The following is a 20762-nucleotide window of genomic DNA, read 5'->3' as shown; positions in this document are numbered from 1 at the left end:
GTTGTTTTTTGTTTTTTTTTTAAATCTAGAACTTTACAAATATGAGTAAACCTTTTTGGGAGCTAAATTTCTATAGTTATTACATTTAAACACTATTATATGGGAAGTTACTAAAGAGGGCTTTTAAACTCTCCTGGAGAAAATTATATGGCATCAGAACAGTGTCTTCAGGATGTGTATGTTGTGTGTTTTCATTCATTGTGAGTTAATAAAGCACACATATATTAAATTAGAGCTTAGGATTGCTTCTGTGATATGAATTTTAAAGCCCTTTCAGGCTATTTTTTAATGTTACAGAATTACAGTCATGAAACTAAGAAAAGAGTATATTACATGTTACTGAATCATTTTCTAACAATTTGCTCTGATACAAATCAGTAATTTGGTATCAGTCGTTTAAAAAGACATTTCTTTCTTTATAGAACACGAAATTGCTTAGTTATTTATAACTTTGTCCTTCTAGTCTGCCAGCTAAACTAATAATTCTTCATGGTCAACGAGCCTTACTTTGTTCCTTCTGCCTCTGTAAGACAGGAAAGGCAAGGGGTGAGTCAGCAGGAGTAGTCGTAGTAGCTGATTCCCATTTTACAGGTGAGAGGAAGGTGATATCCAGACATGTGATTTTTCTGAGAATGTTAAGCCCTTCAGCTAGAATTCTGCTCAGAAAACCTTATTGCCTTTTCTTAAAGTATATCAGAAATGCTTAAGATGGACACTGAGCATGTCATGGAATTGGTTAGCCTCTTGTTTGATAATCACAAAGAGATATTTATTTTTATATTTAGACTATCTGGACTATTTCTAGCAAGAAAAACAATATATGAAATTTAAGTGTATGCCAACGTGGATGATTAAATAACTGGAGGTTTGTCTTCATGATAAAGACCTTACCAGTGCCTTGCCCAGAGAGAACACTTACTGAATGTTTGTTTAATTGTGAAGTATTTGGATGGAGAGAAGAGAATATTATAGGAAATATTTTATTTGAAGAGATGTATTTAGCCAAGGCAAGAACCCAGTTGCTGTAAAATAATTAAGCCTATTTATTCTATTATGATTCTTCCTGAAACATAAAAAGCATTCTTGTTATGTATTACAACTGCAGGCTATTCAGGGTGGAAATGATAACTGTGACACCAACAAATCAGAAGAATGTACTACTTCAGAAACTAAGAGAGCAACAAAGCAGGACATTGATCCAATTTGTGAAAAAGAGGTTCAGCAGGACCTCAGTCTAGAGGAGGAGAAAAGCACCACGCCTGGGGCAGTTCTGCAGGCAGGAGAAAGTCCTCAGGAGCTGTCCCCAGAAACCAGTTCTGATTCTCCACTGGAAGACAAATCCCAGGACTTTCCAGAATGCATTTCTGAGTCATCCCTTTCTGGTCCTAATCCTTTGGTACCGATGGATTTTCTAGAGGCTCAGGTAACCACTCAGAATCTCCAGCTACAGGTAAAAGAAATATCAAATGAGAATTTGAGATTACTTCATGTCATAGAGGAAAGGGACAAAAATGTTGAAATTTTGCTAAGTGAAATAAAAGAGTTAGATTCAAAACTCAATTTACAGGAAGGACAACTAACTACCAAGATTGAAACGTGCAAAGAATTGGAAGAAACCATTGAGAAACTTAAGAAAGAAAAATCCGATTTAATGGAAAAATTGGAGTCCTCTTCTTGTGATAACCTGGAGTTCCACCAGAGAGTAGAAAGTATGGAAGGCCTCAATTGTAGTTTAGAAATGGGCACAGATAAATTGTCGCATGAAGTTACTCAAGATAATGTAGCCAAGGTGACCGACCACTGGAGAGAGAGGTTTCTTGAAGTGGAAAATGAGCTGCAGAGAATCAAGTTGGAGAAAGGCAGCATCGAGCATCACGCCCACTCTGTGGAAGCTGACATAGAGAGAGTTCAAACAGAGAAGCTGCAATTAGAAAAAGACTATGAATCTAAGCAGCAAGTTATAAGCCATCTTGAGGAAGAACTCTCTATGGTTACAAGTGAGAGAAACCGGCTTCATGGGGAATTAAATACTTTGTCAAAAGAAAATAAAGAATTGGGCTTGATGTCTGAAAAGATGAAGGAGAAAATTCAAGAGCTGGAATCTCATCAGGAGGAGGGTCTGCAGCACATTGAAGTGATGGGAGGTGAGCTGAAGGACAAAACACAGCTCCTTCAGAATTTGTCCTCAGATAATGCCCGTCTGCAGGAGCAGCTGCAGAGTTTGGAAAAGGACTCACACACTCTGTCTTTGGGAAAAAGTGAGCTGGAAAACGAAATCAGACAATTGAATAATGAGAAAGAATTGCTTGTAAGGGAATCTGAAAGCCTAAAGACCAAGTTTCATGAATTGGAACAGGAGAAGTTGACCATTGCCAAGGCCTTGGAGGCTGCACTAATGGAAAAAGGTGAGGTTGCCAAGAGGCTGAACTCAGCACAAGACGAGGTGCATCAGCTGAGAAGTGGCATGGAGAAACTGAGGGTCCGTATTGAAGCTGATGAAAAGAAGCAGCTCCAAGTCTTAGAGAAACTGAAAGAAAGTGAGCGTAAGAATGATTCGCTTCAGGATAAACTTGAGAATCTTGAAAGAGAATTGCAGATGGCGGAGGAAAACCAAGAGATGGTAATTCTTGATGCTGAGAATTCCAAAGCAGAGGTAGAAACCCTAAAAACACAAATAGAATTGACCACTGAACGCCTGAAAGCTTTAGAATCAAACCTTGTCACAATAAAGTCCGAAAAAGAAAATCTGACTCAGCAACTACAAGAAAAACAAGGTCAAGTGTCTGAATTAGACATATTACTCTCTTCATTAAAAAGCCTATTAGAAGAAAAAGAGCAAGAAAATATGCAGACAAAAGAAGAATCTAAAGCTGCAGTGGAAATGCTTCAAACAGAATTGAAAGAGCTGAACGAGGAGGTGTCGGCCTTGTTTGATGACCATGAAACCAGGGAGGTCAGAGCACAGAGCCTGGGCTCCCCAGCACAGGTCGTGCACCAGCTGAGAAATAGCATCGAAAAGCTGAAAATCCACCTAGAAACTGATGAAAAGAAGCAGCAGGAAAGTAAGCATCATGCAGACTTGCTTAAGGATAGAGTTGAAAACCTTGAAAGAGAACTAGAGATGTCAAGAAAAAAACACGAGCATGTGATTCTGGAGGCTGAGAACTCCAAAGCAGAGGTTGATACCCTAAAAGCAAAAATAGAGGAGATGGCCCCAACTCTGAGAGATTTGGAATTAAACCTTGTCAATATAAGTTCAGAAAAAGAAAATCTGACAAAAGAATTAGAAAAAGAGCAAGGACGAGTATCTGAATTGGAAACATTAAATTCTTCATTTGAAAATCTGCTGCAAGTAAGAGAGCAAGAGAAACTTCAGCTGAAAGAAGAATCTAAAATTGCGGAGGAGAAGCTTCAGGTACAATTAAAAGAGTTAACGGAGAAAGTGGCATCCTTGTGCAATGACCAAAAGACCTGGAAGGCCAAGCAACAGGATCTGAGTGGTCAAGTAGATTATCTTGAACATGAGAAGTCTAAGTTGCTGCAAAGCCTTGATGAGGCCAAAAGTAATTACACTATTTTGCAATCTTCTGTGAATAGCCTCATTCAAGAAGTCGAAGATAGCAAACAGAAACTCCAGAAGAAGGATGAAGAAATCCATGTACTCAAAAATCAAATCCAAGACCGAGAGCAGCTTGTCTCTAAGCTGTCCCAAGTGGAAGGAGAGCAGCAAGTTTGGAAGAAGCAAAAAACAGACTTGGAGAATCTCACAGTGGAATTGGAGCAAAAGATCCAAGGGCTGCAGGCCACAAACGACACTTTGCAGGACACCTTAGAAGCGCTGCGGACTTCTTACAAGGACCTGGAGAAAGAGCTTGAATCGACAGAAATGGAAAAAATAAGCTTTGTTGAAAAAGTAAGTGGCTTTATGTACGTTTTCATTTGTTGTCATGAGGGAGGGAAACCATGGGGTGAGTTATATTTCCCTGTGGATGGTGTCAGCAGTATGGGACCAAACCTTGTAAACGCCTTGAACTTGGGAGACATTGAGTTTGCTCCAGTAGTAGTGACCCTTTTGCTTTGGGACACATTTGCCTGGGACTCTTCTGAGGATTGGTCCAGGTTTTCAATGTGGCACCTGGACATGGGAAAAGCTCTGGGTCATTCATAGTTCCTGGTTCATTACACTTCCCTTTCTCACAGTGCATCAGAATAGTACCCTCCAACACACAGGTGAGAATCTGCTATAAAAGATATAATATATATATATATACTAGTTAGAATCAGAAGGGATCCCCTTTGTCCCTGGGGTGCCTTCAGGAGAAAGACCTATTAGGATGGTGATAGAATTGTCAGGGCAGAACCTTCATGGCTCCTGGTGTGTATCCTGCGGATTTTGTGCTTCCAGTTCCCCTCTCTTGTATTTTCTCATTTAGTCTCCTATTATTTGTAAGCTGATGATCTGCCCTCAGGAGGCTCACTTGTTAATGAAAAATTAGGGTTTTTTTTGCCTTCTTTGCTTGCTTACTGATCTAGCAAAGTGATTTCATCAAATACATTTTTACTGGACAAATATTAAAGGAGAAAGGGTGTGTCCAGGAAATGCAGTCAATCATATCTTTATTTTCCAAGAATTTCAAGTTTTTGAATGGCTAGCAAGAGATGGCGGTTCTGGTAGAGATGATTAGAAAAACTATAGCAGGCTGTTTCAGCATCATGGAGCAGATGCAAACAAGAGAGCTGTAGCTGGCCGGAACTGATCAGAGTCATTTTTCTTGCAGAGCAGTATGGCATTGGAGGATTAGTAGAGATCTAAGAAATGATAAAAATCTTGAGATGCTGCCTCATACAGTATTCTCTGAGGTTTAAGTTTAATTCAAATTAATGCCTTTATGAAGGATTTTAATACTGAGTAATATCTTTTCTTGTTATCCCTTTTCTTATTGCTGTCTTTTATTAAATCTTTGCTGAGAAGAAAAGGTAAGCTCCCCAGTAGGATTTGAGCATATTAATTGAGTGGATTAGTAAAAGGAGGCTTAGCTGGGTCCCATTTTCTTACAACATGAAGCCTGAAGTGATGTCATAAATATGTTGCATCTGAGGAATTAATTTGATCAAAACAGAAAACCAGAAGCAGGTCTTGATGAAAGATTACATTTCAGGTGGACGCTATAACTTTGAAGGAAACTGAGCTGCAGAGGGAAATGCATGCCATGATGCAGAAAATGACGGGTTTGGAAGAAGAATTCAGTGGGGAGAAAAACAGGCTCACTGAAGAAATAAATTTAATGTCGGAAGAAATAAAGAACAGCAAAGTAAGCTTTTCTGTGACAGATTGACAATTCAGTGTGCATACTTTACTTGTTTGTTTTTGTAATGTACCAAACTTTTTTAGCTTTTGAGATAAATAACGCCACACATATATCACGATCAGGTTTGCAGTCATCTCTACCAGCGAACACTGTCATGAACCCAGGAGTCATGAGAGGCCTCTGAACACATGACCAGACCTGTCATGGAGCCCAAGTCTTTTTTTTTTTGTGGAAGGGGACCCTTATAAAATATGTTTTTTTAATTGATTTCAGAGAGATGAAAGGAGACAGAGCGGGGTGGTGGGGAGATAGAAACATAGAAACATCAGTGATGAGAGGGAGTCATCTTTTGCCTGACTTCTGCACACCCCTTACTGGGGACCTAGTTAGCAACCTGGGCATGTGCCTGGGAATGGAGTTGTGACTTCCTGGTTCATGGGTTGATGCTCAACCACTGAGCCACACCAACTGGTCGTGGATGCAATTTAACACTGCTTCCCTTCCTCCTGAGTTTCTTAATGCTGAGTCCTGGGTAGCAGCTACCATGCATGCAGAGCTATCAGATGCAGTGAAACCTATTTGCCACTCCCAAATGTCCATATGGTCCTCATGCAGCTTCATCCCTCAGAAATACTTAGAAAAGGATAGAGGAATAGAGTTGTGATTATGAACCTGAATAATCACAAAAAGTTGAAATGACATTTGTAATAGCCTATATAAGAAAGAAGTTGGGGAAAGTTTTGTACTTTTCTTTAAAGTACTATATTTAAGCTAATGAAAATTAAATTTTTTGGTGTTTAATCTTGGAAATTGACAATTTTTTGGCAATGCTGTGTAGGAGTTCCTATTGATGATAAGTTTGACTATCGCATCTGCTGAAATCTTTGGCACTGAGCATCTTGGGACTACCCCAAGTATATTGTTATTCGTACTTGTAGGTCTAAAAATTGCGAGGTGTTTAACCTTAAGTTTATGCATATGGGAGTGTTAGCTTCCTGTGGCTTCATTCATTCATTTTATTCATTCTATAAATAACAAGCACTGGTAAGGTTAGGGGATAGAATGTCGACCCGTAGCTCTCCTGTACTGCTTGTATTCATAGAGCTTGCGGTTTAGACACACAGTCAGGCATCAAATAAGAAACATGAAATAATTATAAACTGTTAAGTACTATAAGTGAAAGGAATAAGATTCTTAAGATTGGGCTGTGAGGATAGGCAACAAACTAATTGAGATCGGGGTGATCAGAGAATGTTGCCTACAGGATGAGGAGTCAGACCCACAAAGAACCAGCTAGAGCATGGAACCTTGTGGGTTTAGGGGGCAGTGTGGTAAAGTCTTTGTGTTTTATAGAAATTGAAAGGAAGCCATTGTGGCCGAAATTTTTTCAGGTGGAAAGTGATCTGAGAAAAGATTAGGGAGGAAGGAAGGCCATGGTAAAGTGTTAGAATAAAGTCTGAAGTGACCAAATACATGAGGCAGGAGTTTAAAGGAAAGTTTTGGGGTGGATATATTCATTTGGTTATTTCAGAATATAGGTCATATTTTAGAATTAGGCAGTGGTAGAAAATACAGCCCAAGCCCAGAGATCCCCCAGTGTGCAGCGTGATGTGGAGGAAGAAGAGCAAGCTGGGAAACAAAGAAGCCATGGTCAGGCCAAGCAGGGGCAAGTCGTGTCCCAACAGCCAAGAGTGGAGGCTCTCAAAGCAGGAGGGTCAGAGCCTCAGATCCTACATATAGGTCAGACGAGATGAGGACTGAAGCGTGTTTTTTGGATTTAGAATGTTGAGGTGGACGATGCCATGAAAAGCTATTTCAGGAGAAGTTGGGATGAAACCAGGCTGGAGTGGGTTGAGTGAATAGGAAATGAGGTAGTGGACACAGTATGTATAGAGACTCATAGAGGCATCTCTGTGGGATCAGGCACAGGGGAGGCAGGTACCCCCAGGGCTGGGGTTCTGCCTGTACTGCACAGAGGAGGGGGTGCTAAAGTGTTCAGGTCGTTTGGAAGAAAATTCTTAAAGTGATAGAACATGGAATCTAAGCTGGCCAAGGAAGAAAACTGTAAGTCTGGAATGTGGAGGTCGTCATGGTGGTGGTGTTGATGAGGTCAAGGAGTTACTGCAATGGAAATACTTACATAAGCGAACCTGGTAGCCAGGAGGGTGTAGTCCCAGAGTGATTTAGTGGAAGTCAGGTTTCAGAGATTCTGTGGTTCATCTGGATGTGACCTAGGAGGTGGCTGGGTAGAACAGGGGATATTGTCACTGCAGATGAAGTTGCAATTTAAAGTGAATACACTGCTATGGATTACAGCATTATTCTGTATAGGTTTTTGTTTTGCCTATAAACTATTCTCTTCCCCCTCTGTACTCAGTATTTTCTGAAGACATATGTCAAGGTTCTTAATTATCTTCCCATGATTGTATAACTTTATTCATTAGGGTCAATTGAAGGAAGTCATGCTAGAAAATCATGAATTGAAAAGGAGCTTGGATTGCCTACAAAAAGACCAGATGGAAAAGCTAGAGAAAATGAGAGAAGAAATAGCTGGATACCAGTTCCAGCTCCAGGAAGCTGAAAAGAAACACCAAACTTTGCTTCTGGATACAAACAAACAGGTGACCCGAGGAGTTTGGTTACTGGGGGAGCCGGATTGTGTGTGTGGACTATGGAAGTGAGGCTTTTTTTTTTTTTTGGCAAGAAGGTCAGAGTTCTGCATCGTTATGCTATGTGACCTTAGGAAGGTTTTCCTCTCCACCTTTCCCTTCGTTACCTACACGTCTCATTCATAACTGCTTTTTTAAAAAATACCTTTCCATCTTGGGGTAGAGTAGTAGGAGAGGCGCAAAGACCATTTGAAATGGCCCTTGAAATAGCAGTTCTATTTTAGTTCACTTTGCTTACAATGTTTTTAGCTGAGCCTCCTGGCTAAAGTAGCATTTTCTGTCCCAGCATGAGATGGAAATCCAGACCTATCGGGAGAAGCTGACGTCTAAGGAAGAGTGTCTCAGTTCCCAAAAGGTGGAGATCGACCTCTTGAAGTCCAGTAAAGAGGAAATCAATAACTCCTTGAAAGCAGCCACCGAACTTTTAGAGGAATTGAAGAGAACCAAGGTATGTTTACTCTTTAAAAAAAAAAAAAAAAAAAAAAAAAAAAAAATATATATATATATATATATATATATATATATATATATATATATATATATATTTGTGTGTATTGATTACATAGAGGAAGGGAGAAGGAGAGAGACATAGCTGAGAGGGAATCATTGATACGCTGCGTCTCCTGTACACCCCACACTGGGGATTGAGCCCACAACCCAGGCATGAACCCTGACAGGGAATCAAACCATGACCCCTGGTTCATAGGTTTACATTCAACCACTGAGCTACACCAGCAGGGGAATATGTTTACTTCTCATTGCTTCATGACCTTGAATGGCTTATGTAGAATCACCATGGTTTTAATGGTATTGAATTACAAGGTTTCATTTTAATTTTTGTGAAAAAGGTTTTTGCAGTTTTAAATAATATCACTCATCAATTTTCCGCTGAGTTATTTTTAAAAGTCAGTGGATGGCTTACAGTCTCATGGCATATATGAATTTCATCCACTGCTCAGCGAGTCCTCTCAAACTACTTCAAGACTTCTCAAGATGGAGGTGAAAGTTGTACCACTGACAGATTAGCATGGGCCCCTAAGTAATAATTTGGTGGTAATTCCAAATTCTTGCTTGATGGGTCTCCAAGTTCATTGCTGTCACCAAACCCACTTTGGCAAAGGTGAGACAGAGCATTTGGTTATGCACAGGTAGGTGTGCATACTCCTCTTCCTCTATGCAGGGATTCTAAAACTGTGTTCTGTAGATAAAAAGGAGGTGAACCCTAGTCCCAGGGTTCTTAGACTGGAGGTGGTGCTTCAGGAATTCTACTTGTAAAGGGCTGTTTTGATTTCTACAAATAATTTTCACAAAATGAATACCATCTAGAATGTATAATAATGAACCTGGATAATAAATATTGTCCCATAAAAGTCTTGATTAAAAGATGATTTAAATTTTAAATATGCTACTAATTGTTCAAACAGAAAACTAGGTATTAGCTTCTTAGGTTTATTGCTCATGTACACTTATCAAGGTGAAGGAAATATACCAATAAAATACACACCAGCCTGCCTGGTATGGTTCAGTGGTTGAGCACCGACCTATGAACCAGAAGGCCACAGTTTGATTCCAAGTCAGGGCACTTGTCTGGATTTCAGGCTCAGTTCCAAGTAGGGGGCATGCAATAGGCAGCTGCTCACTGATTCTCTGTCTTCATTTATGTTTCTATCTGTCTCCCTCTCCTTTCCTCTCTGAAATAAATTTAAAAACTGTTTTTAAAAAAATAATACATACTTATAAAATTTAGAGTAACGTTAATGATCAATGATGTTCTGTTACAAAATGAGATATGTTAGTTTTAATAATGGAAAGATGTAGTTTCAGGTCTACTTTTTTATTCACTTTCTGCCTTTTTAATCTTTTTCAGTTTTACTGTAGGGAATGTCTGTTTATGTACATACCATGTACAAAATGGTACACTGTTGAGTCTATTCAGATCACATGCAATTTTAATGAGGTGCCAGTTGATAAGCATTGTTGAAATGGAATTAATCCATCTCCAATACAATTATGGCTGGATTCAGATATAGAAAATTTCACAAATGCAGATGAACTGCAACATTGCTAATACAGGATCTCAAGGTGAAATACCCAGAGAATTAAATCATTAGCAACATGAGCCGAAACTGGTTTGGCTCAGTGGATAGAGCGTCGGTCTGCAGACTGAAGGGTCCCAGGTTCGATTCCGGTCAAGGGCATGTACATTGGTTGCGGGGTTCCCGGTAGGGGGTGTGCAAGAGGCAGCTGGTTGATGATTCTCTCTCATCGATGTTTCTAGCTATCTATCTTTCTCCTTTCCTCTCTGTGAAAAATCAATAAAATATATTTTTAAAAAAATCATTAGCAACATGATTATGGTGCTCAAGTTCTTTTATTTCAATCGTTTGGTTTGCCTTTATATTTTCATGATTTCTTACCAGAAACTCTTAAAGCTAATTTATTTTAGAATTCTGCATTTTTTAGATATTACATAATGCAATACACATGCCACATCCTCCTATATAATAAAAGGCTAATATGCAAATCGACCTAACAGTGGAATGATGGGTTGCTATGATGCGCACTGACCACCAGAGGGCAGACACTCAACTCAGGAGCTTCTTCCTGGTGGTCAGTGCTCTCCCATAGGAGTGAAGCCAGGCTCACAGTGCTAAGAATGTCTTGGCAGTTAGACATACCCCAAGGGCTCCTGGACTGCAAGCGGGCACAGGTCTGGCTGAGGGACCACCCCCCACACACACACCCCCACCCCACCCTGCATGCAGGAATTTCATGCACTGGGCCTCTAGCAATATATAATATCCTAGCAGGCTCTTGGGTAGTAATCATACTAATCCCTATTTCTGTAGCAAAATGTGTGACTGTTCTCACAAGGTAGGATAAATAAAGACTAGAAATGCTCTGGTATCCAATCAAGTTTTGCCTCTAAGTCATTTTCAGAGTTTTTTTTAGGATGTTGCAATTGTGGTGAAGGAGCTTGAACTTGCATTGCTGAGAGGTGCATGATGCTATAATTCTCCCACCATTCTATTCACTTTATAGTTGAACTATATATAAGATTTAAATTTGTATTGTGAGCCACGTAAGAGGACGTTATCTGAGCACCATGCTCTATGCTTGCTGATGCTAAGACAGGAAGTGACAAAACCATTGTCCATTGGGGAGACCTGGAAAACTGAGTAGAAAGGGTGAATTGTTTCATAAATCTTTAGATGTTTCAGTTTGAACATAATCTTAGATTTACAATATATGATTCTTAGTTAAGCTCATGATTTTTTCTATGTGCTCACTAAAAGAAGTTGAAGGTTTTAAATTCAAGGTTTTGCTTTGTAGACGGACAATCTAAAATATGCCAGTCAGCTGAAGAAGGAAAAGGAGCGTGCCCAGGGGAAAATCAAGCTGTTGATCAAATCCTGTAAGCAGCTGGAAGAGGAAAAGGAGCTGCTGCAGAAAGAGCTGTCTCGCCTGGAAGACGCTGCGCGGGAGAAACAAAACTCAGGTGGGGTCAGCTGGGCATGGCCAGGCCAGCTCGCTGGTGTGTGTGTGCCAGGCATGGCCTTAGCACTCTGTTTATTACCGCCCGCTGATTCTCAGCGGTTGTCCATTTCCAGCTTTCGAATTTTGTGCTCAGCGTGGGGTCATTCATAGAATTCAGAATGAACCCTGCACTTTGAAATAGGGTCGTCACATCTTCTGTTCTATGAAACGTAAAAAGCCTGGCAGCACTTTTTGCTAGTGAGCCATTCCAGGGTGAGTTTTCATGTGACGATTTCCCTCTCAGTAGCTCCTACATCACAGGCAGATTGGCCTCTGAGCTGGTGCTGGCAGTTTACAAACAGCTGGTTCTGGTCATCCTGGACCCATCCTCATGGCTCAGCCACATGGGAGGGTGAGAGGCCTATTTTTGGGTGTGGTGATAAAATAAAAAAGAAAAGATAACCTTTCTCCACTTATGCCCGAGGGGAATGCTGATGATGGCGAGCATTGTATGCATGGCTCTTCTGGACCACGCTGGGCAGGGTGTGTCAGGTGTCTTTCCCTCTGAGAAGAGTCCTCAGTATATGAGGTTTTCTAATGGATTTAATGGCAGCTACAAGTTGCCAAGACTCCCACTTCATAGCCTCCCCCAAGCTTTTGTCCATCAGACTCTCCATTGCTTACAAATGGCTTTCAGAGCCTTTTGGACCTGCCTTGTCACACACAGGTCCCGTTCTGCCTCCCAGAGCCATCACAACTGGGACTTCGTATACTTTACCAACTTACATTGCTCATTCACATATGGCGGAAAGAATGGACTGGGATCATAGGGATGTGCTAAATTAATCCATTTGATCTCATGAACAACTACAAGAAAGTTTGCTAGGCTGGAGGAAATACATGCTTGAGATTTGGGTATGTAAGCTGTCCTAATAAGAATATTACCTTGATGTGATCCCTCCCAAATGAGGGTTATTTAAACTCTAAGAACATGTATAGATATATCTCCCCAATTTGTAAAAAATAAAAAAAAACAAGCCTAAGTTTTTCTGCTTCATGATATCCAGTGTCAACTAGAGGAATGTGAAGTGACACTTGTGATTTCTGACAGGTCCTGTTCTGGCTGCTAACGTAGATGAACTAATGACCGAGGTGAAAGAACTGAAAGAAACCCTCGAAGAGAAAAGCAAGGAGGCAGACGAGTATCTGGATAAATACTGTTCGCTGCTTATAAGCTACGAGAAGTTGGAGAGAGCCAAAGAGATGTTAGAAACACAACAATCTCAACCTAATGTCCAGAGTTCTCCTTCGCCCAAGTCAGTTGTCCCGGGATCTCCTCCAGTCCCTTCTGTGACTGAAAAGCAGAAGTCATCTGGCCAAAGTAAAGGTTCAGGCAAAAGGCAAAGGAACAGTGGGATTTGGGAGGATGGGGGAGGGACAGCACCGTCTACCCCAGACACGTTTCCTAAGAGAAGCCGGAAGGCGGTCCGCAGTGGCGCTCACCCTGCAGAGGACTCAGAAGACGCCGAGTTTGAGCCTGAGGGGCTTCCTGAAGTTGTAAAGAAAGGTACGGCATAGTTGTAGAACTAGATTATCTGTGTTGTTTTGAAAGTCCACATGGCATTTCCCATGCAAAAGAGAAGCATTGAGTTTTAGGTTTTTGTGCAACTGTACGAACTCAAGTTCAGAAGCAGTCGGCCACTTTTAAAGCATGTATTTTCCTTTCTGTCATGAGACCAGATAGGACCTAGTTGCTCATGTCTCACTACAGAAACGGCTGGCCCATTTGCAGAGTGACTGTTTGAAACCTGTTTGGAATTTGATATTCCTGTGCTGGAAAGCCCCCAACTGTAGGACACCCTCCTAGCTTTCCTGTCTGTAGTCAAGGGCTGGAGGATGGACCCGAAGACGCTGGCCCCCTGGCTGGAGCCATGTACCACCTTTTTTTTTTTTAAAGTTAATCCTTACCCAAGGATATTTTTTCCATTGATGTCTTTTTTTCTTTTTCTTTTTCTTTTCTTTCTTTCTTTTTTTTTTTTTTTTTTAAAGAGAGAGAGTGGAAGGGAAGAGACACAGAGAGAGAAACATTAATGTGAGAGACACATCGATTGTTTGCCTTCCACACACACACACATCGACTGGGGGCTAGGGATCAAGCCTGCAATTGAGGTACGAGCCCTTACTCTTTAGTCCTTCGGCCGATGCTCTATCTACTGAGCCAAACCAGCTAAGGCAATGCTTTTTTTAAATTTTTATTAAGTTGTTCTCCAAGTGTGGCCCAGGGACGGGAACTGTTGTTACTGGTTGTAGTTAAAGGGTTAAAAACAACCCAAACCAAATGTTGCTTTAGTTTAGTTTAGTTCAGTTTAGTCAGTGCCACTCCATAGTGTGTGATAATCCCGTCCATCAGTTTCCTTGGGTTGACTTTCTCTTGTCATCGCAAGTCACGTGGAGTCCTTCTGTGGGAAGAAGGTATGGCTGCAGAGTGAGATTGAAATCCCGCTTTGCAAGATTAGATCTCTGTCCCTCCTGGTCTTCACCCGAGGGCAGTCACCTGAAGTTGCTGTAGCATTTTACACTTTCCTCCAGAAAAAACAACTGGCCTTTTTATTTTTATTTTTCTTCCCATTTTACCCTCTTCCTCACCACCCCCTTCAACCCAAATTTTACAGGGCCTACCTGGTGTGTTCTTTCGGTCTTAGAAAAACACAAGTTTAGAGATCCTCATAGAAGCAGGAACATATTTTCTGTTTTCCCCTTTTTTCCCCATTGTGGTTTTTTGTGTTTCTAATAAGAGAAAACCTGTTAGTCAGTCAGTCAGTCAGTCAGTCAGTGTGACGACTCCCAGGGTAACTGAGAAGGTAATCTCTGTTCTCTGTAGCTAGGAGAAAGCATTTTGGAGTCCGCTTATCTGTTAAAACGTGACCTAGTGCATATCTTTTCCATTATGGATAGGATTGGACCTGGCAGTGTTGACAGGCAGTTTTTTTGTCCTTAGGGTTTGCTGATATCCCAACGGGAAAGACAAGTCCCTATGTCCTGCGAAGAACAACCATGGCAACTAGGACCAGCCCCCGCCTTGCTGCCCAGAAGTTAACTCCATCCCCATCCAGTATCCACAAAGAGAATCAGGCCGAGGTTTCCAAACCAACAGCTGGTGGCAGCAGATCACAAAAGGTAAACGCCTGTGAACAAGTGTCTGCCATCTGAAATCCAACAAATGATGGTGCTACCAGGGCAAGGGTTTGGCACTGCGCCCTCTGACTCAGGAGCTCTTAAAATTCAGGGCTGAGGAGGAAAGGCCTGAAAGTTCCTTTCACTCATTCAAGTCTGTATTAGAAACATTTTGTCATTTCGTGCAAGGCTTTTCCCTCCTCTGTCAATTACCCCCATCCTTCCTCTCCCTCTCCCATCTAGAGTTAACTTTTGGGTGCTGGTATCAACAGAACACTGCAGTGAGCATACTGCAGTAGGCCCTTGCTCTCCACGGACCACATGAAAGCTTTTCCATAAAGCAGCCAGTGCTCTAAAGCGTGAAGCTTCCGAGCTCCTCCAAAGCTGTCACCTGTAAGATGAGCCCTGACCTGCAATCCAGGAGTCAGGCTTTTAGGTCCTGACGGGGCCAGGCCGGTTCCTCATGGTGGCTGGCAGCTGCTCCTTCCTCAGTGCACACGGATACCCATCCTGCTGGTCCCACACTGAGGGGATCCAGTGAAGTGTTTGGCTCTTAAAGCAGAAAATCATGACTAGGTAGTAAGTACCCCAGACTCCCATTATGATATGCCAGTCCACTTTATTATAATTGCCTGCTTGAAAGTCTGCCTTCTGAATTGCAGAGTGAGTTCTGTAAGCTTCTTTTTTTCCTAAAATATATTTTTATTGATTTCAGAGAGGAAGGGAGAAAGATAAAGAGATAGAAACATCAATGATGAGAGAGAATCATTGATCGGCTGCCTGCAACCCTGAGCATTTGCCATTGATCAAAATTGAACTCAGGACCCTTCAGTCTGCAGGCCGAAGCTCTACCCACTGAGCAAAACCAGCTAGGGCTGTGAGATTATTGATTATGTTTATGCTTTCCCAGTGTCCCATGTCAAATGTAACATCTCACATTGAACCGATGTTTGTTGAGTGGGTGGAGCCGTTGCTGATGTTCTGAAGTGAGCAATAATAAATAGAGGTTTTAAAGGTGTGCTAGGAAATTATCTCACAAAATTACCAACGGGTCACTTTTCCCTCCTCTGATAAGGAAGTAAGTGATGGTACAGCAGTTTGCGTGTGGAGTTCAGACTTATCTTTAGAAAACAAGCTTTGCACACTAGGGGGCCTGCTCTCCACACTGTTGTTGAGTCTGTTGATCGCAAAGTCGTAACCATGGTTTCCTGCAGATCTGCGACCCCTGTATTAGCTACAGGCGGCAGGAGGCACCAGCGGTTATGAATTGCTAAGCAATTTTGTGCACATGTGCAAACGAATGGGGGGAGTCCCTCTTGAGAGAAGGTTATAGGAGACTTCCTGATTAGATGCAAACTTCAAAACCCAGCCTGCTGAATTTTAATTTAATTCAGCATTTTCTGAGTCGCCTTATAAAATGCTTGCCTCATCTGTTACGCATATTTTATTATTCGGTTTGAAAAATATAGAGCAAGGCATCATTTTCCTAAAGCGACTGCTCAGAAACCCAGGACTAGGAGCCTTCACCTGAAGCAACTGGATGGGTTTTGAGCGCGATGATCCCCTGGGTCATTTAGCAGGACCCTCAGTGATATTTGACCAGTTCTGAGGGAAGGGTGGGTGAAGTGCAGATTAGGTGAGGGTCAGTCTGTTATGTCTGGATGAATAAACCCAGGCACTCCTAATTTGCTGGGGACCAGGGAGCCTGACGTGTGCCAACTTGACCTGAACCTGGGGTTGGTCTGTGCCGGTGGATGGGCCACTGAATTGGGAGGATAGTGAAGCATCACTGCCCATCAGTCACTCTCCATTTTAGTGGGACTTTGAGTTTTTGCCTTCTAATGAGGTCCATTCTCACCAAGCTGTCAGCATCCTCGCCCTCTCCCCTTGTGGCTGCAGACATAGTTTGTAAGACAGTCAGGGTTTCTGTGCCATTAGGAGTTTAAGTACTTGGTGCATTTGACCTCATCTCATTGTTCACAGTCTGAGGCTAACTGACCAACATGAGGAGCAAAAGTTTAAACTGATCACAGACTCTTCATTTCCTCAACACAGTATCAGAGAAATTGAACCTAGAGGTGGGGGAAGTCCAGGAATGGACCTTGGCTATTGAACTGGGGGTAAGGAAGAATTTTATTAGCTCAGAAAAGAGAATCAGTGTACCCCCTCCCCCCCTCTGCCATGATGGGCTTAGAAATTGGATTCTCCTGCATCTGATGGGTTCAAGGGAAATGCCTGCCTTTTATATCACTTTCTACTTTTTAAAAAAGTGCCATAAAACTCTGTTTTTTCCCTTCAACTTTCCATGACGGTGATTTTCCACTGAGCTCTGGTCCTGGCCCTTCAGGGCTGCTGCTCCTTTTGCGTGTCCTGCACATACTCTGAGGTCGGGGCGAGCTTTCCCGGGATTTGATCTGTTGGCCAGATTTGCTATGTTTTCTGTAATGAAAAGTATTTAGCTGCCTTTTAAAGCCACATTCTTCCTATGGAAAGAATATAAATGGAGACATAATTTCCATTCTTCTTACTGCTGCAGAGGGAGGGCCCTGGCGGCCACTGCGCAGGAAGTGACTGTCGCTGAGCTGCTTCTCAGTCCGTGCTGGGCACGCGTGGCCCTTGTCAGGGCCCGTCCTCTTGATTTTTTAAAAATCTTCCTACCTGGCTCTCCCACTCCTACCTTACCTTTGGTTAAGTGGAGTTTTTGTGCCCGTCAGCTGTCTTGTTCCTCTTTCTCTCCAAGCCCCTGTCTTCTTTCGCTACTGTGTAACCCTCAAAAAAGTCTTAACTCTCCTTGGCTCCTAAGTCTCATATTTTCTGAGATCCTTCTGGCTTTTAAAATACCAGTCATCAGAACGGAGATTTACTATCATCAGACGCGATTGTTAGATGGCTCTAATCCAAATCCAATATGAAAGCTGACAATGATGCAGGGAGCAGGAGAAAAGCGCCGTTATATGAGGAACAGGTGGTGGGCCATTGAAATGTTTTACAATAGATCAAGCTTATATCCTGTGGAGGTGGTATTTCTCATTTGGATTATTCTCATTTGAATGAAGAAGTGGTTCAGTTAGGGTAAATGGAAGCTGGTTTGGGTTCTCTGAGGTGTATATTGAAGGTTTGCTGGGTAGTCAAGCTTATTGTGGGCACAAGGTAAGGAAGACATAGTCTTTGCCCTCAGAGAGGTGCCCTCTGGTCTGATGGTGTCACACTGGCCTTGGGATCACATCGCTGCCCATCAGAGGCATCAAGGACAGTTTGCAAGGTGACTCGTCAGAGGTCCCGTTTGACATCGTCCTGTTACATAGGGCCTGTTCTTAGGTAAGAAGAAATGGTAAAACTATGTACAAATCCTAGGGAAGAAGAATAGCCTAAATTTTGATGACAAAGGATTCTTCATGCTGTACGAATGTGAATGTGATGGAAACTCTTAACAAAGGTGCTTGTGTTGCAGGTCAAGGTTGCTCAGCAAAGCCCAGCGGATTCAGGCAGCATCTTCCGAGAACCCCCCGCGAGACCTCTCGCGGTCAGTAACCTTTCTGAGAGACGTTCGTCCGGCAGCCCCAGGGAGGGCCTGAGGTCCAAGCGAGGCCAGCTCGCCCCCAGCCCCGAAGCCGGCACCACGCCCAACGAGAACTGCCGGGTCCAATAGAAGAGACTTGTGTGTTAGGACCCCGGTAGGTGGCCGACAGGGGCTTGCCTGTGGTCAGGGACACACTGTCAGTGGGAAGAAAACAGTTCCTGTCCATCTAACTCCATTGTAGTCTTTGGGTCCCCATTAGAATATTAGAAAAGTTTGGAAGCCCCGATCACCTTCCTCGTTATAGTCCTCTTCAGAGCTGGAAATTGTAGTTTAGAAGGAAAGCTTTTTGTAATGTTGCATTGAGCGGCAAAGCACTATATCCTATAACTTGTGTTTGTGTATGGGTTTTATACTAAAAAAAATGCGAACATTTTATACTTCCAATGAACAGCTCCCAGGGAAATGCAAACTTGCCTGTGCTGTTCCCTCTGTTTAGTGTGGGGCATGAGATAGTTTGAGAGGGAGAATTTCTTTGAGCTGAGTAAAATGAAGGAAAACCATGTTACATGTTCTTAAGGAAAACACGCTCACATACACACATATGGCTGTGCCCACCCTTCTCTTCCAATGTGCTTTCTAAACCTTTGATAATACAATGTGTACATATTTGTGTGTGGTAGTGGTGGAAGTTCTATGTTGATTTCCAAGTGTCCTGGTTGCAGGCTCCTCAGAGATTAATATATCAAATTTTCTGTCATTGTGATGTTTTTGTTTTGTGAAGACTGGTTTGATGTACATTCTCACAAGCAGTGCTGTATTAAAATAAGGCTTTTTTTTTTCTTTCTAATAAAAAAAATCACCTTTGTTTCTGTAAAAATGATTCCTATATATAAATGCATTATGATTATCGTGAGAATGTACAACTTCTGACACCTCTTACAAAAGTGAAACCAGTCCAGCAAGTGCTACTAGTGTATGCAGTGGGTAAACATACTCAGCTATAGTAAAAGGCGATTCGGAATACAGGCCGTGAAGATTATATGGCAGTGTACTGTGTCCAGCCAGTATCTACCATATTGTATGTCCCCATTAAATCATATCAGCCAGGATATAAGTATGTGGTATTTTCCAGCTCATTTTGACGACAGGCTTATTTCTAAAATATATTTTTATTGATTTCAGAGAGGAAAAGAGAGAGAGAGAGAGAGAGAGAGAGAGAGAGAGAGAGGGAAACATCAGCAATGAGAGAGAATTATTGATAAGCTGCCACACTGGGGGATCAAGCCCTGACCATGAATTGAACTATGATCTGGTTCATAGGTCAGTGCTCTCGACCACTGAGCCACTCCAGCTGGGCTGATGACAGGGTTTTGAAAATATGCAGGCATTATGAGCCATACCAAAAGTAAAAACTTTGGACCGAGACTTTGTGTCCTTGAATCAGGGTAAAAAATTTTCCAGGACACGAGTTAGTAAAAGATCATTTGCTCTTGGCTTTCGGTTCAGATGGATATATAAACCTTGACCCGTGTTCATTTGTATTTTAACCTCGTCCTTTGCAAGGTGGCCTCTGTTGGATAATGCTGCTGTGACACTAAACTGCTTGGTATTCATGTACTGAAAGCTGATACCCTGACTTCCCTCCTGTGTCTCCGGTTGCTGGAGGCTGTGGTCTGGTGCAGGGTCCTTGTCACAAATCATCCCGAGGCTGCCATGTGCTCAAGGGCATGGCCCCGCACCGACCTCGCTGGGGCCGCTCATCAGCCTCGTTGGCTCGTCCTCACTGCCTGGAAGATTCCACTCAGAAGGGCTGGATGAGCCGTCCTGTGGGTCCTTGAAAGCCTCTTCACCTTTTCCTGGGTGGGCCGGGGCTGCGGCTCCTTCCTCGTTACAGGGCATCCTCGGCGTGCCTGCCATGTTCATGTTCATAACCCTGTGAGGGGACAGCCCGGACATTGTGGCTTTTCTCATTTGATGCCAGTCCATTTTGTTGGAACCACAGTGTCCTGTTCACACGTTTGTTCGGACCTGGAAGGATATCAGGGCACGTCTTCCCAGAGCCCCTCACTCTAGGAGGGGAGATGTACTCCGCTTCCCAACAGTCTGATTCCATAAAGATGCCTAGCTGCTCTTAGCATGCCTCAGACCACATTCGGAGCAGGTAAGTGAGCTGCCTCAGCACCGTCAGCAGTGGGCATTCACCTAGGTCAGGGGACAATCGGCTCCCTCCATGTGGGTAAACCAGATGATTACAGACTTGCTTTTAACATATTTTAATGAAAGAACTAATCCCTGGAGGAGACCCATCATTCCTAGAACTTAAAACAAGTTCTTATGGAGGAGATTTACTTCACACCCCACTTACCAATCTGTTGTTTTGAAAACCAGAAGCCCAAATTAGCATCCTAAGTCTTGTCCAACATGTATAACAAAATTAGATTTTTTTTTTTTTCTCCCTGGAGGTTGTCATAAACTCATTCAAGGAGAGAATATGCTGCTTTGTAAGAGTAATGCTGATTTCCCAAGTGTGGCATAGACTGTAGTCAATAGAGACTTCACTTTTTAACCAAATTCACTCAATTTTTTTGTTTTGTTAATCCTCACCGGAGGGTA

The 20762-nt window shown here is 42.4% G+C and overlaps 1 protein-coding gene across 4 annotated transcripts in view; it reads left to right on the top strand.

Moving 5' to 3' along the window:
• Window positions 1-19263, top strand: part of CENPF (centromere protein F) — a 48902-nt gene extending 29639 nt beyond the window's left edge. For all 4 annotated transcript variants that reach the window (XM_084865518.1, XM_084865515.1, XM_084865516.1 and 1 more), the window contains exons 13-20: window positions 1106-3913; window positions 5160-5312; window positions 7754-7930; window positions 8265-8426; window positions 11312-11477; window positions 12567-13022; window positions 14454-14632; window positions 18081-19263. In XM_084865518.1, coding sequence (XP_084721644.1) covers window positions 1106-3913; window positions 5160-5312; window positions 7754-7930; window positions 8265-8426; window positions 11312-11477; window positions 12567-13022; window positions 14454-14632; window positions 18081-18278 — 4299 coding nt within the window. In that variant the 3' untranslated portion in view covers window positions 18279-19263. The remainder of the gene's footprint in view (window positions 1-1105; window positions 3914-5159; window positions 5313-7753; window positions 7931-8264; window positions 8427-11311; window positions 11478-12566; window positions 13023-14453; window positions 14633-18080) is intronic.
• The last annotated feature ends 1499 nt before the right edge of the window (window positions 19264-20762 follow it).

Source organism: Pipistrellus hanaki (assembly GCF_964339955.1).
Source record: "Pipistrellus hanaki genome assembly, chromosome: 18".
Classification (NCBI taxonomy): Eukaryota; Metazoa; Chordata; class Mammalia; order Chiroptera; family Vespertilionidae; genus Pipistrellus; species Pipistrellus hanaki.
The sequence above is the reverse complement of the archived record's forward strand: the minus strand, read 5'-3'. Positions and strand labels throughout refer to the sequence as shown.